Source organism: Nothobranchius furzeri, chromosome 16, assembly GCF_043380555.1.
Source record: "Nothobranchius furzeri strain GRZ-AD chromosome 16, NfurGRZ-RIMD1, whole genome shotgun sequence".
Lineage (NCBI taxonomy): Eukaryota > Metazoa > Chordata > Actinopteri > Cyprinodontiformes > Nothobranchiidae > Nothobranchius > Nothobranchius furzeri.
In genome coordinates, this window is record NC_091756.1 from 45408226 (window position 1) to 45423137 (window position 14912).

The 14912-nt window shown below is 40.9% G+C and overlaps 1 protein-coding gene across 1 annotated transcript in view; it reads left to right on the forward strand.

Moving 5' to 3' along the window:
• The window catches only part of LOC107387701 (glutamate receptor ionotropic, NMDA 2C), a 106629-nt gene that overhangs the window by 80780 nt on the left and 10937 nt on the right, over window positions 1-14912 (forward strand). The window contains exons 10-13 of the mRNA XM_015962816.3: window positions 3171-3324; window positions 3684-3809; window positions 7144-7373; window positions 12326-12486. Coding sequence (XP_015818302.3) covers window positions 3171-3324; window positions 3684-3809; window positions 7144-7373; window positions 12326-12486 — 671 coding nt within the window. The remainder of the gene's footprint in view (window positions 1-3170; window positions 3325-3683; window positions 3810-7143; window positions 7374-12325; window positions 12487-14912) is intronic.

The following is a 14912-nucleotide window of genomic DNA, read 5'->3' on the forward strand; positions in this document are numbered from 1 at the left end:
GTCTTTTTCTGTAAATTGCAATTATGGTTATTAGACGTTTAGATAAGAAAAGCAAGCCTTGGGTGAAGATTCTTGTGTTTGCTTTAGTTGTTTGTTAGCTTATAGCTACACATAGCTATGTGCTGTGTGGACAGCACGCATTACCCAGTGCAAATCTCTACTTCACAAGTTGTAACAAATAAACAAAAATATCTTAAAAACGTTACCTAAGATCTGCTATATTTTGGTATTCTGTGAGAGAGGAGACGTAGCTAAAGAAGTTGATGTATATTAGGTGTATGTGTTGGGGTTATTAGGAGCGAACAATTAGTAAGCTTCAACTTACTTTTGGATTCTTCAATAAATTCTGTAAATATGTAAATATTTACTGATTTATTAATTAATTAAGATATTCTTAGATATACGGGGCACCATTCCCCTTTAACCGGGGAAAAATTGAATCCAAAACTCTTATCAGTCTTTCTTGAAGTTCGTAGAATCCTTGGAGCAGAGACTTCTCTTCGACACAACAAAGCTATTGGAGACGAAAATCTGAATTTTATAACGTTTAATTAACAATTTGTCAAATGAATAAACAGTGGCATAAATGAATAATAACCATGTGATATAATAAAAGGATGTATATTCAAAATAATGTTCAAGGTGTTTGTGTGGTGTGTGTGAGTGAGTGTGTGTGTGTGTGTGTGAGATGAATGGGTCTTTGTTTCCCCAGAGTAGGTGGGGGGGGAGTGAGCTGTGAGTGTGTGGGGGGCTCTTCCCCTCCCCTCGCATTCAACAGGAGACCTGGATGTGTAAAGTTTTCTACTTTCCCGAACACTTAGTGGCTTAGAATCACAGTAAAACTTAACTCAAACACTTCAAAAGTTAACCAACAACAAAAGGGTCACTTGTAAATTATTTAATCTAAAAGGAGTCGGCAGCCTGGCCAGAGCTGACGACTAAAGATATTAGCGATGATCAATAAGCAGTTTATTCTTTCAAAATGACCCGAAGGACGAATTGGGAGCGAAAGAGGAAAACACGAAGCTACTTTTTAAGCAATAGCGCGGTTTTATTGCTTATTCTGGACTATAGAGGAAACGGGAGAAGAAAAGGAGAGAGAAAATGAGTTTTCTGATCACCAGATGAAGCAGCAAGGCGTCCCCGCTGTTATGATTTGACGGTTCTCCGTTTTTCTCCGCAGTTTTCAGCGTCATCCGTCGGTTTGATGCTTTCTCCGTTGTTTGGCTCCACGTGTGTTTCTCCACGGCTGGACACAAAGAGAACGAAGTTTCTTTTGTGCTGAGTTTGACAACTTACAGCGTCTCTGAGAGCTGAATGGAGCTCCGCTCATTCCCAGTCAGGTCCCGATGGAGTTAAGAGTGGTTTCCAGCGGTTGCGTGGCTCAACTTGGCACTTAGAGCTTCCGCGTGCTCAAGTTGTCGGAGCGTTGACAAGCGTGTCCTTACCGCCAGGTATCCTGGGCAAAAGAACGAGGTTTCTTTGTCTCTGCTGGAGATTTATGGTCTTAGTTCGCGGGAAAAGCTCCACGGCTTCCCGCACATGCGCAGAACGTGTTTCTGGTACTAGGCGGTGACATCATCCCAATGCTTCCGTGTGCAAAGCATCATGGGAAATGAAGTTTCTTGGCGCTGATGTGGTTATTTGCTTTTCAGAGCAATTTAAGCACAGTCATTTTGGAGAAAATCACTGCATAGTAATTTCCTCATGAGGTCAGACCCTCAACATATGGGATGCAAAAGTTGAGTCATTAAAATTCTGAATACCGATACCAATATTACATTTTAATGCAAATATCAGCCAATATGAATGATAGGCCAATAATATTGGACATCCCAAATAAAGCCCCCCCAAACTAAAACATAAACATAAATTAAATATTTACATAATCCAGAAGACATGTACTTTGATCACCACCCTGTCTGTTGCAAACATCTGCTGTAAAACTGCATCTAAATCTAAACATTCTGTTGAGCCTTTATTCAGACATTGCAGGAAAAAACAATTTAGAAACAACAGTTAACACACAAGCAAACCTAGCAGAAATGACTAACCACGATCTAAGAATTAAACATGTTCAAAATAAAACAAACTATAAGATAGAGGTAGCCCCCTTTCAACTATTCCACACAAAAAAAAAGAAAAAATCAGCATTCATAATTTAACTTTATGTAAATCTAATTTAAAAATAATAATCAAAAATCTCTTGACATCACTTTTTCTGACTCCTCCTCCTGAACGATACACTACAAGGTAAAGGTAAGACTCAGCAGTAACGCTACATGACTCACTGACACAGAAAGAATGGATGTGATGTTCGAAGTGTGTGTACCTGTCAAACCGTATCAAACAGCTGCAGCTGAAAATAAAACATTGTGAACAGATGTTCAGCCTTCATGCTCATGTTTTTACACCCCAGGGCTCCTCGCTACTGTGGCAGAATAATTGTGTTTGTGTACAACATTTATGAAGCTACCTCAGATCTGAGATGCAGCTTCCAGCTCCTCCTTCATGCTTCAGTGACGAGACAAAGATTGTTCCCTGTAGACGGCCATTATTCAAGTTCAGAATTTTCTAGAATCTTACCCGTTCGAAGAAAGATTTGGTTTCCATACCTGCTTCATTTAGCTGTTATTGGGCAGGGAAAACTCTGGAAAAACTGTAAACATCACAGCACCTGCATGCCGACCTAAAGAGAACTTCAGAATCACATGCCGAACAAACATTTGTGCAAACTTTTTTTTTAACTTACATTATTTTTGAAAGGCCTAGACATGTTTTGCTGTTCATAAAGGGTTCCTGGTCCAATGTTTATCACACCATCTGAAAGTTTTTATTGCCCTTTGTCTGCAGTTTTGCCCTTGAAAGAAAATAATGAAACACTTCATGATCTTAAGAAATGAGGGACGACTTGCAAACACCTGCATGTTTTTTTTGATTCTGCAAGGAAGAAGGCAAACCAAGGAACATGCAATCTTCATGGAAGGGCATGCACTGGCTTGCAGTGGGGTGATAATGCTAGACGTCTTTGTGCCAGCCTCAGCCAACATATATATTTTTTAAGTTATGTCACTTTAAACAAGTTCAGTCAGGCTAAAGTAGTAATTACAGAAAACATTTCTCATGCTTTCCGGTGTGCAGTTGATTCCATTTTCTTCATCGTCTCTCAGGTTGTGTACAGGCGTGCCGACATGGCCATTGGCTCTCTCACCATCAACGAGGAGCGCTCAGAAATCATTGACTTCTCTGTGCCATTTGTCGAGACGGGCATCAGTGTCATGGTGGCACGTAGCAACGGAACAGTCTCCCCATCTGCCTTTCTCGGTGAGAACTAGGTCTTCAATGTTCGTTTATGTGTTTCCATGTTGTCACCAACACTACTTTCTTCCTGGATGGCCTACTTAGTCAAGTTATGTCTCTGCAGACACTTCAGGAAAATTCAAATTAAGCTTTTATCACACAACTAAGTCCCTCTACACGCCGCACACCTAAATCCCTTTCCCCTTACAACAAACTAGCACAGAATCCTTAACAGTGTATTTCCATTCTTTCCTTTTCATATCTGTAAATTCTTTCCATTCTGCAATCCTAGAAACTCACATTGTAACTTCTAGCTCCAGTTTAGCTTTGTGAAGTAGAAAAGAGACAAAATGTTTGCTTGTATTTTGACTTTTCTTTGTTAGAGCCTTACAGTCCTGCTGTTTGGGTCATGATGTTCGTGATGTGCCTGACTGTGGTGGCAGTGACGGTGTTTGTGTTTGAGTACTTCAGCCCAGTTGGATACAACCGCAGCCTGGTCAGCGCCAAAGGTGAGTTCTGTTGTTTGAGGATTAGAGAAAAGATATAGAGCAATCTATTTCTCCAACATCATGAAATCAGATGGAATAAAATCCAGCACAGTCCACATTTATCCCGTAGAGTATGTGTTGATAGCATTAAACTACTAAATGGATGAAGTGGTTTTATTTGCATGTATTTTGCTAAAAATATCCACCAAATAGCTCAGAGCTACTCTTTTTGAAAAGTATTTCACTGTAAGCCTGAAAAAATCCTGTTCCGCCTGCATGTCCTCCAACGGCAAGAAACAAGATTTTTGGGAGGGCTAATCAATCCCAGAGTGTAGCACTGACAGAGTGTGGCCGTCTCCAGGTCCGAAAGGTCATTTTCTTGTTTTAATTAGCATTTGTGGCTGCACTAATTGAAGTGTGATTGATGATGGTTGAACTCTCCAATCCTGCATGAAAAAAACAAACAAAAAAACAGTAGAATAAAATGGGCTGAGGTAGTAAAATTCTTCTGTTATTTGAAAATTTGAACAAGGGTGTGAAAAGGTTACTCAGTCAAGAACACATATTTTTTCATGGGAAACAACAACCAAACAAAAAGTGTGCATTTCATTTCTTCAGCCCTCTTGTACTTCATAGATCTGAAGAAGGCTTACATCCGTGTCCTCTGTTGACTTTAGGGTGCCAGGGTAAATTTTTAAGGGCTATCTACTCCGGGTACAACCAAAGCAGGGCAAGCTGGGCTGCTCCATCCAGGTTAGGAATGAGTCTTTCTCCCAAAGGAGTTCACATATCTTCATAAAACAATGGCGCCCCTTTGCTGCAAAATGGAAGCAGCATCAGGTAGTCTTTAGTCATTCATGAGTGGTAAACCTGTGGCTCAATCAAGGGTCGTCTCACAAAAGATTACACTGTGGCGGTATAAAGGATGTATGGGTGTGGTCTCTGCGCTGTCACGGACTTCCATTTAGCTTGGACGCAACTTGTTTTTATCCTGATTGAGGTTACTGTTGTGTCCTTGGGCACCCTTCTGTTGTGTTAGGGTCAAAATTGACCCGTTTTCAAGTTTAACTGTGTAAAAAGTACACTTTCCTTTTTTGTCCTGGAATGAGGCTTCATCTAATCCTAAGACACACCTATTTAAATGCAGCAAAAATCAATTTTCACAATTTGAGTAAATTCTCAAAGGTCTCAAAAAAAAATAAAGTTACTTCTGTGGTGCTACGGGTCCAAAATGACCCGGTAGAGAAAACTGGCGGTTGTATGCATCACTTAACCCTCTCAGGCTCAAAATAAGTTTTGATAAAAGGACGAACAAGTAAGTCCTTCAGGGGTACTTCTGAGTTAAAAATGCTCATGTAAAACGTATGTGGAGTGACCAGGTAGGTAGGTTTTAGCATTGCAAATCTGCAACGCCTGGAGGCAGGTCAACTATGGCCCAATGTGCACAGTTATGGCCCACATCACCAACACACACACACACACACACACACACACACACACACACACACATACACACACACATTAGGGTTTGTTTTCATTGTGTCCATTGTTTAGATTATGGTTAATTCAGAATGACATACCTGCACTAACACCATATTCTTTTAAATGTTCTGTTTATGGTCAATGCAGGTGCATGTGCACGCACACAACCACACACACAGTGTTGTTTATCATTGTTCATTTTATGGTTAAATTGTTTGGTTAATTGGTCTGGTTAAACAAAAGTTGGTTTTATGGAAAAAAAATTTTGACTTCTTGTCTTTATCCTACCATTTATCTATGCCGGTCCGTTTTGACCCGAAACACCAAAGAAGTCACTGTTGTTAATAATTTTAAATAGTAAAAAAAAATTATAAATTTTTTTTGGGTAGGTGTACTCTAAAATTAGTTTATCACGCATTTATAGCTTATTAGTACTCATTCTATAAGAAAAATAAATATATTTAGTGAATTTAAACAGTTTTTGCAATCAAAAACGAGTGGTATATTTTAAAATACTGTGTCTGTGGAGCCAACAAAAAAACAATTCACACTGGTTTCATTTATATGAATACATAATAAGCCAGCTATTAGCTGAAAAACAACATTTGAAGAAAACTGGTGATTTTTAAGCATTTTAAAGCGTTTAAAATCATGGGTCCAAATGGACCCGCTAACATCACAGGTGTAAACAGCTTTCTAAACACAATACAAGGGTTAGCCCACTTTGCTTGCTGGTGGTGATCAGAGGGACCGGTGGCGCCAGTGCTCAGCAGCCTCACTACCGTCAGTGTGGCGGGCAGCTTTGGCTACATTGTAGCTCATCATCATCAGCATGTGAATGTGTGCGTGAATGAGTGAATGACTGTGTTGTGAAGCACTTTGGTGGGTTGTAGAAGGTGCTATACAAATACAGGCCACTTATCACCCAGCTTAAGGATAATATCTGCCTTGAAAATGACTCCCACTGTGTTTAATGAGTTTTTGGCAGACCGTCGCTTTATGGCACAACTCTGGCTGAGACTTGGCTCACATCACAACATCACCCTCTGTTGCACCAAGCTTTGAGCTTCATTCAGTAGTCTGCCACTTCAGTAATATTACTGGCAAGCACGGCAGCACACAATATTCCCGCATTGCCATGCCGCTACTTTGCTTTCAAAATAATGGCCACCACAGTGTTTCTTCTAAAAGAAGCTTTGGTTTCTTGTACACTAGTGATGGTAGGATGGAATATGAGATAGATCAGAAGATTGCAGTGATTAGTGTTACTCTAGTTTGTCACCTGTCCCTCATCTATGATCATCACTTGTTAATGATTAACAAAAGGACAAGATCCCAGATTCAATGGCCAGCCCCAACGGGCATCAATATCCTGGGCGAGCTCAGACAACCGCCTTTGCTCTTATGCATCTAAAGATGTCAACTGAGGTGGTCTGGCTGTTTAGATAGTTTGCCTCCCAGTCACCTCTCCTTAGAGGGTTTTTGGAAACATCCCCTGAGAGGAGACTCCAGAGCAGACCCAGAACTTGTCCATAGATGTGGACTAGACTCTGGACCGGGAATGTCTTGGGTGGAGTGTTGCTGGTGAGATGTCCGAGTTTCCTGCCTGAATCTGTAACATGTGACTCAATAAGTGACTGAGAAAGGATGAAGTGGAAGTCTGTTGACTATTAAAATGGTTTCAGCACCACAAGCCAATCCGATTTGTTTTAGTTTCAGGCTGGTAGAAACTATTTTTATTCTTTAAATCAAAAAGAAAGACTCCGTTTTTTTCTTTCTTTGGTTTTTCTCTTTACTCTGCCTTGTGGAGGTCTTGGCATTTAAATTAGGACTTCATTATGCAAACTCAGACTCTCTGCTCTTCATTTCTCAGCTCCTGGTGGTCCGACATTCACGATAGGGAAATCAGTGTGGCTGCTGTGGGGCATCGTCTTCAACAACTCTGTCCCAATTGAAAACCCCAAAGGAACCACTAGTAAGATCATGGTACTGGTCTGGGCCTTCTTTGCTGTCATCTTCCTGGCTTCTTACACTGCCAACCTGGCTGCTTTCATGATCCAGGAACAATACATCGACACAGTCTCCGGCCTTTCCGACAAAAAGGTAAGAGACGTAATGAACAAGAGTTCAATGGGAACCTCCAAGTGGTGGATTAGAAAATGCTTTTGTGTTGTTTCATTTAGCAAATAATGTCTTCACATTTACTTCTGTCTGTTGCCAAATCATTATCTCTCTTTTGAATGTTCTTCACATTGCAGTGAGTAACAGACCATGACCACAAGAGAGCCAAAGGATTCAAAGAAAACCTCTGAGATGTAAAAGGATTTTGCTGTGAATGCCTCTGTCCTTTCCCTATCAGCGGGGAGCACTGTGGTGTGAATGACTAATCGATTACTGCCGTCTGTCAATACAGATGGTGTCTGAGTCTTAACTTGTTCTGTCAGTATTTTGGGTCCGTCCATCAATATTGCCCCCTGTGTGGTCTCCGTTCCTCGCCTCGCTCGCACTGTTAGAACAGGATCGCAAAATGTCAAACTATTTAAAAAAGTGGTAAAGTCACAGAGGAGACCGTGCTTTCCTCATCACTCAAATGTGTTCGCAAACACTCAAACTTTTTCACTTTTTTGTGCCGAGTAACCAGTGCATTCAGAGAGAAGTTGGTTGATTTAGTCCAGGGCTACAGTTGTATGTTATATTAACATTGTGTTGAAAAATTAAGTCCCAAAGCATAAAATTAGCCTACAACAATTCAAACAGAATTAACACACAACAAAGATTTTTAAAGAAATATTTAATTTTGAGATCCCATCTTTTTCACCAAATTCAATCCAGATTTATTTATATAGCACATTTAACAACAGCTGATCAAAGTGCTTGACAAACAGTAAAAGGAAACAAGACAAAATAGTTGAATCAAGACATAGAAAAAGAATGGAGTAAAACGACACACGGGAAATATCTGGTAATGGCTACAAACTTTAGTAAAATCAACTAAAAAATGCTAAAAAAAATTTAAAAAGAGAGAACAAAGTACTAAACGATAAAACGTGCAAACATTCACGCCAGCTACAGTCCAGTCCATGGGATGAAGTAGCAAAAGTACAGTGGGGCAAAAAAGTATTTAGTCAGCCACCGATTTTGCAAGTTCTCCCACTTAAAATGATGACAGAGGTCAGTAATTTTCATCATAGGTACACTGCAACTGTGAGAGATTGAATCTGAAAAAAAAAAATCCATGAATTCACATGGTAGGATTTTTAAAGAATTTATTTGTAAATCAGGGTGGAAAATAAGTATTTGGTCAATAACAAAAATTCAACTCAATACTTTGTAACATAACCTTTTTTGGCAATGACAGAGGTCAAACGATTACTATAGGTCTTTACCAGGTTTGCACACACAGTAGCTGGTATTTTGGCCCATTCCTCCATGCAGATCTTCTCGAGAGCAGTGGTGTTTTGGGGCTGTCGCCGAGCAACACAGACTTTCAATTCCCTCCACAGATTTTCTATGAGGTTGAGGTCTGGAGACTGGCTAGGCCACTCCAGGACTTTCAAATGCTTCTTACGGAGCCACTCCTTTGTTGCCCGGGCAGTGTGTTTGGGATCATTGTCGTGTTGGAAGACCCAGCCACGTTTCATCTTCCAAGCTCTCGCTGATGGAAGGAGGTTTTGGCTCAGAATCTCATGATACATGGCCCCATTCATTCTGTCCTTAACACGGATCAGTCGTCTTGTCCTCTTAGCAGAAAAACAGCCCCAAAGCATGATATTCCCACCCCATGCTTCACAGTAGGTATGGTGTTCTTGGGATGCAACTCGGTATTCTTTTTCCTCCAACCACGATGAGTTGAGTTTATACCAAAAAGTTCTACTTTGGTTTCATCTGACCACATGACATTCTCCCAATCCTCTGCTGTATCATCCATGTGCTCTCTGGCAAACTTCAGACGGGCCAGAACATGCACTGGCTTCAGCAGCGGAACACGTCTGGCACTGCAGGATTTGATTCCCTGCCGTTGTAGTGTGTTACTGATGGTTGCCTTTGTTACTGTGGTCCCAGCTCTCTGCAGGTCATTCACCAGGTCCCCCCGTGTGGTCCTGGGATTCTTGCTCACTGTTCTCATGATCATTTTGACCCCACGGGATGAGATCTTGCGTGGAGCCCCAGCTCGAGGGAGATTATCAGTGGTCTTGTATGTCTTCCATTTTCTGATAATTGCTCCCACAGTTGATTTTTTTCACACCAAGCTGCTTGCCTATTGTAGATTCACTCTTCCCAGTCTGGTGCAGGTCAACAATTCTTTTCCTGGTGTCCTTCGAAAGCTCTTTGGTCTTGGCCATAGTGGAGTTTGGAGTCTGACTGTTTGAGGCTGTGGACAGGTGTCTTTTATACAGATAATGAGTTCAAACAGGTGCCATTAATACAGGTAACGAGTGGAGGACAGAAAAGCTTCTTAAAGAAGACGTTACAGGTCTGTGAGAACCAGAGATTTTCCCTGTTTGAAGTGACCAAATACTTATTTTCCACCCTGATTTACAAATAAATTCTTTAAAAATCCTACCATGTGAATTCATGGATTTCTTTTTCACATTCTGTCTCTCACAGTTGAAGTGTTCCTATGTTGTAAATTACTGACCTCTGTCATCATTTTAAGTGGGAGAACTTGCACAATCGGTGGCTGACTAAATACTTTTTTGCCCCACTGTAATGGTGAAGTAGTGAGTTCTGAGACCAGATGTAAGCAGATCAATAGATGTGGCCGAACAAACCGAGAGTGCAGGCTGTTCCAAAGCTGCGGAGCTGTGTGAACAAATGCACGTTCACCACGAGTCTGAATGAAATATTTAATTAAAATTGTGCATTAAAATGTATCCAAACCACATCATCTTAATCTTTAAAGCGCCTGTCTTGCTGAAACACACCTAAACAAATAGTTAAACCTGGCAGGCATGAATAATTGCTTCCTTTTTTTGAGATAAACTCCATGTATGAGGAAAAACTGAAGGGTGTTCCGATCTAATGTGAGTACTGGAGAGTTACTTCAGGAGCAGATTTTCTTTGCTTTCCCAAACCATAAAAAAATATCCTCTTGTCTGAATCCCAAAAAGCAAGGAAAAATAAAATTACCTGCCCTCCCAATCCCAATAAAATAATTCCCTCTCCCTCCCAGTCCCAGCAGGTGTTTTTAAGGTGATTCCAAACAAAACAAAACCAAAAAACAATCACGAAGACGTGAGGTGTTTCCACTCTGTCACTGACAACTCCCAGGAAACCGTCAAACTTCTGAATTCACTGACAGCGTTTTCGTGGTGATGCAAACATTTCCCCCTAAATTAGCTCCTCTAACTCATTTTTGTTTCTGTCCCTATTGTTAAAAGTGGCGGGCTCGCACTGGTCAGGATAACTCCGCCACTATAGTCAGAAATGGGGGCAGCAGTAGCTCAACAGGTTGAGCGGGTTGTCCAGTAATCGGAAGGTTGCAGGTTCAATCCCGGCTCTGGACAGAGAATTCTGCTGTTGTGTCCTTGGGCAAGACACTTAACCCACCTTGCCTGCTGGTGGTGGTCGGAGGGGCCGGTGGCGCCTGTGCTTGGCAGCCTCACCTCTGTCAGTGCTAACTCTGAGAGGCGCTATACAAGTGTGGGCCATTTATCATTATCAAATGTCAGACAGAACTAAATAAGTTAAAACAAAGCATTAATCAAAACGAGACATCTAACTATATATTTTTTTTGCCCACTCCTGACTATTTTTCCTATTTTGCCCCAGTAACAAGATTATAATAACGTTTACTACAATTTCATGGGAATCCCGCAGGACTCACGTGGCCCACTGGGGTCCCCTCTAGTGAGGAGTTCTGAAGTTATTCAGATGCGAGTCCAACTGTGTCCATCTAAAACAGAATGTCACCAGGACTACTGATGACTTTAAGAGTAGCAGTTCAGCCTCTGGAAACAGCCACTGACCAGATAGTTAGGCTGACCTGAAACTCAAAACTCTTTTTTATTGTTTTTTAATTAATTTATTTGTTTTGGTGGGGATTCTTGAAACCATATAGCTCTAATTTACACTAGCAAAAACAGTTCTTCCATGAAGACCTTTTAGCTAGTGTAAATAAGATTAAAATATTTAAGATATCAATGCATTTTTAAAATGATAGTTCCTGGAGAAAAATCAGATAAAACTGGCACCTGGTCAGAACTGCACAGGAAGCGGTTTCAAAACATGATCCCAAAATTAGTGCATCTTTCAGGTTTTGTTTTGGTTTATTTTTTATTTGTTGTTCCCAATTTCTGCTCATGTCAACACATGAGCAGAAATTGACATAGTAAGTAGAGCATTCATTTAGCTCAGCTCCAAAGAAGAGAACCATATGATGAAGAGGTCCTCATGTCTACAGTCTAACCGAGTAGATTTCTGTGTAACATGAGATTCAGATTGAACCAGATTTTCTATGTGAGATAAAACCAGTTGATATAAATTTGTTTCACAGCTCATTTATTCAGCTTTGAGTTTAGCTGCTCAGTTCAGTTTTATTTAACAGACTGGTTGTTATTTCATTTGGTTCTTTGGTCTTTTGTTTGTGTTTGCTTTTATTTCTAATCTCACTATATTTCTTCACACCACTGTTGACTTCATTTGAACTCATGGCAACCTTTATCAAATTTACTTTCATCTTTTTTTCTTTTTGACCGTCTCTTTCTCCTGTCATGTTCTGTTTGTTCCATCCTGGTTTTCTTTCCCAGGATATTACCTTCCCTTACTTACTCTATCCTCATATTGTTTTCATTTGTTCACCTTTTATTTGTGTCTTCTACCATAAATATTTTCCAGTTTCTTCACACCCCACTTTTTATTTTTCCATATTTTCTGTCTCTTTTCCCCTTATTTTCTCATTTAGTCCTCTGATTTGCTCTATTGTAATTTTTTATTTTGAAATAATGTAAAGTATTATTTTTACTTTAGTTTATAGGTATTTTAATTTTCCTATGTTGTCTTTATTTCTCTGATCTTCTTCCTCCCCACCTCCTCCTTTCATCTCCTGTCTGCAGTTCCAGAAACCACAGGAGCATTACCCTCCTTTTCGCTTCGGGACAGTCCCAAATGGGAGCACGGAGAGGAACATCCGCAGCAACTATCCTGACATGCACACACACATGATGAAATACAATCAGAAGGGGGTGGAAGAAGCCTTGGAGAGTCTGAAAAACGGGTAACAATTTGTTCTCATTTAAGTGTGTTGCATAAATCGAACCAGGAAGATAAATTTAACTTCCTTCCCTCCCTTCCTTTTATGTACCACGTCAGCTGTAGGATGACATGGACATGATGATAATGTGGTGACGCAGCAAAGCTTTGATGCTATTTTAGAGTCAGGCCACAGTGATGGGTGTATTTTTAGATACAGACATGTCTCGTGTGGCTTTATTTACAATGAAATGAGCTGTCAAACATTTCATCTTGATAAGTATTACATTTAGATTTCTTTGAAGAGGCTTTCTGGACTATACCATGCATATGCAAAATAATATTTTAATTTCATTTTTGGGTTAAGGAATACAACTCTAATGTTAGAGAGCTGAGAGCTGTCTGGGATGCCAAACCATCACTTAGAAAACTTTAATTTCAGCCATCCTGATTAGGCTTGGGCGGTATCCAAATGTGATACTGTCACCAAGGTGTATGGTATTAAAAATGATGATGTAAGCCTCAAGTTGAGTTACCAAATTGTTTGTTTGAACCTTCACTGTTCAGAAACTGAATAACAAACACTTTAACTATAAAAATAACAACATAACACACATTGTATTAACAACTTTTAAAAACGCAGCTTATGAAAAGATTTTTCACCTGAAAAGACATGAATGTTTACCTTTACCAGCTTCAACCTCTGACTGCTGAAAACCTACTTCAATGAGCTGGTGGCACAGACATACGGGTACTTTGGTTCTAATCGTGACATCTGCGGATGGCTGGCAGCTTGTTTTCACCAGAAAAGTGTGTTGTTGTTTAATAGGCTCCAGACATGAGTCTGCAATTTTAGCTACGGGTCTTTCGCGGTCATCTTTTGTTAGCACAAATTACCTCATCAGTGTTTACCGGCTCTCCTTTTAAGTTTGCTTCCAAACCAAAATACTCCAAAACTGCAGAAGTTGCATTGTGTTTCGACAGGTCAGCTGCCATTTTTCTCTCAGCGCTCCATCATGTGATGACATCACATTCATAAACTTTATAGAACGTCTCTAAAGTTGGACAAAAAAAAAAATTTTAAGTAAAACTGAAAACTCAACCACACACCTGTTTTATACATTAAAATCAGTTTTATTTATCTCTTTAATTTATTTTTATTTTTAATTCTTGTCTCCTACGTGCACTGTTACTTTTTCCCTTTTTCGCTACTCACTCACTCACTCACTCACTCACTCACTCACTCACTCACTCACTCACTCACTCACTATATAAAACACCGGGCCTGAGTAACAATTTAGTGTGTCTTCAGTTAATTTAACATGCAAGTTTTTGGCCAGTGAGAGAAAACCAAAGCACCCAGAGAAAACCTACAACATGCCAGCTCAGAGAGGCCTTAATCTGAGTTTGAACCTGAAGTCTACTTGATGTGAGGGGACAGTGCTATTTGAGTATGAAAAATTAAAATACCCAAAAAATTATTTGAAAAATGGAAGTGTTTGAATAAAATGTCTCGTCTTCTTCCACCTATCTGGGTCCGGGTCGCGGGGGTAGCATCCCAACTAGGGAGTTCCAGACAATCCTCTCCCCGGCCACCTCCACCAGCTCCTCCGGTAGGCCCCCAAGGCATTCCTGGGCCAGTTCAGAGATGTACTTTCTCCAACGAGTCTTGGGTCGACCAGGGGGCCTCCTGCCAGCAGATCATGCCCGAAACACCTCCCTTGGGAGGTGTCCAGGAGGCATCCGAACAAGATGCCCAAACCACCTCAACTGACTCTTCTTGATATGGAGGAGCAGCGGCTCTAATCCAAGTCTCTCCCAAATGTCCGAGCTCCGCATCCTATCCCTAAGGCTGACCCAGCCATTTGGCGGAGAAAACTCATTTAGGCCACTTGTATCGACGATCTTGTTCTTTTGGTCATTACCCAAAGCTCATGACCATAGGTGAGGACTGGGCGCTAGATCGACTGGTAAATCGAGAGCCTTGCATTCTGGCTCAGTTCCTTCTTCACCACAACAGAACGGTTCAGCGTCCGCATCAAAGCAGACGCTGCCCCAATCTGCCTGTCGATCTCCCTCCTTCCCTCGTTCTAATTTCCCTCTGGGATTAACCTCTAATTGCCCTCTGGAATTAACTCTAATTCCCCTCTGGGATTAATAAAGTATCTTTGAATTGAACAAGAGCCCGAGATACTTTAACTCCTCCACATGAGGAAGGACCTCTCCTCCGACCTGGAGTTGGCAAGCCGCAGTTTTCCAGTCGAGAACCATGGTCTCAGACTTGGAAGTGCTGATCCTCATCCCAGCCACTTCACACTTGGCTGCAAACCTCTCCAGTAAGAGCTGTAGGTCAGAGCCTGATGAAGCTAGGAGGACCACATCATCCACATAAAGCAGAGATGAGATTCTCCTGCCACCAAACTCCACACCCTCAACACCACGGCTGTGCCC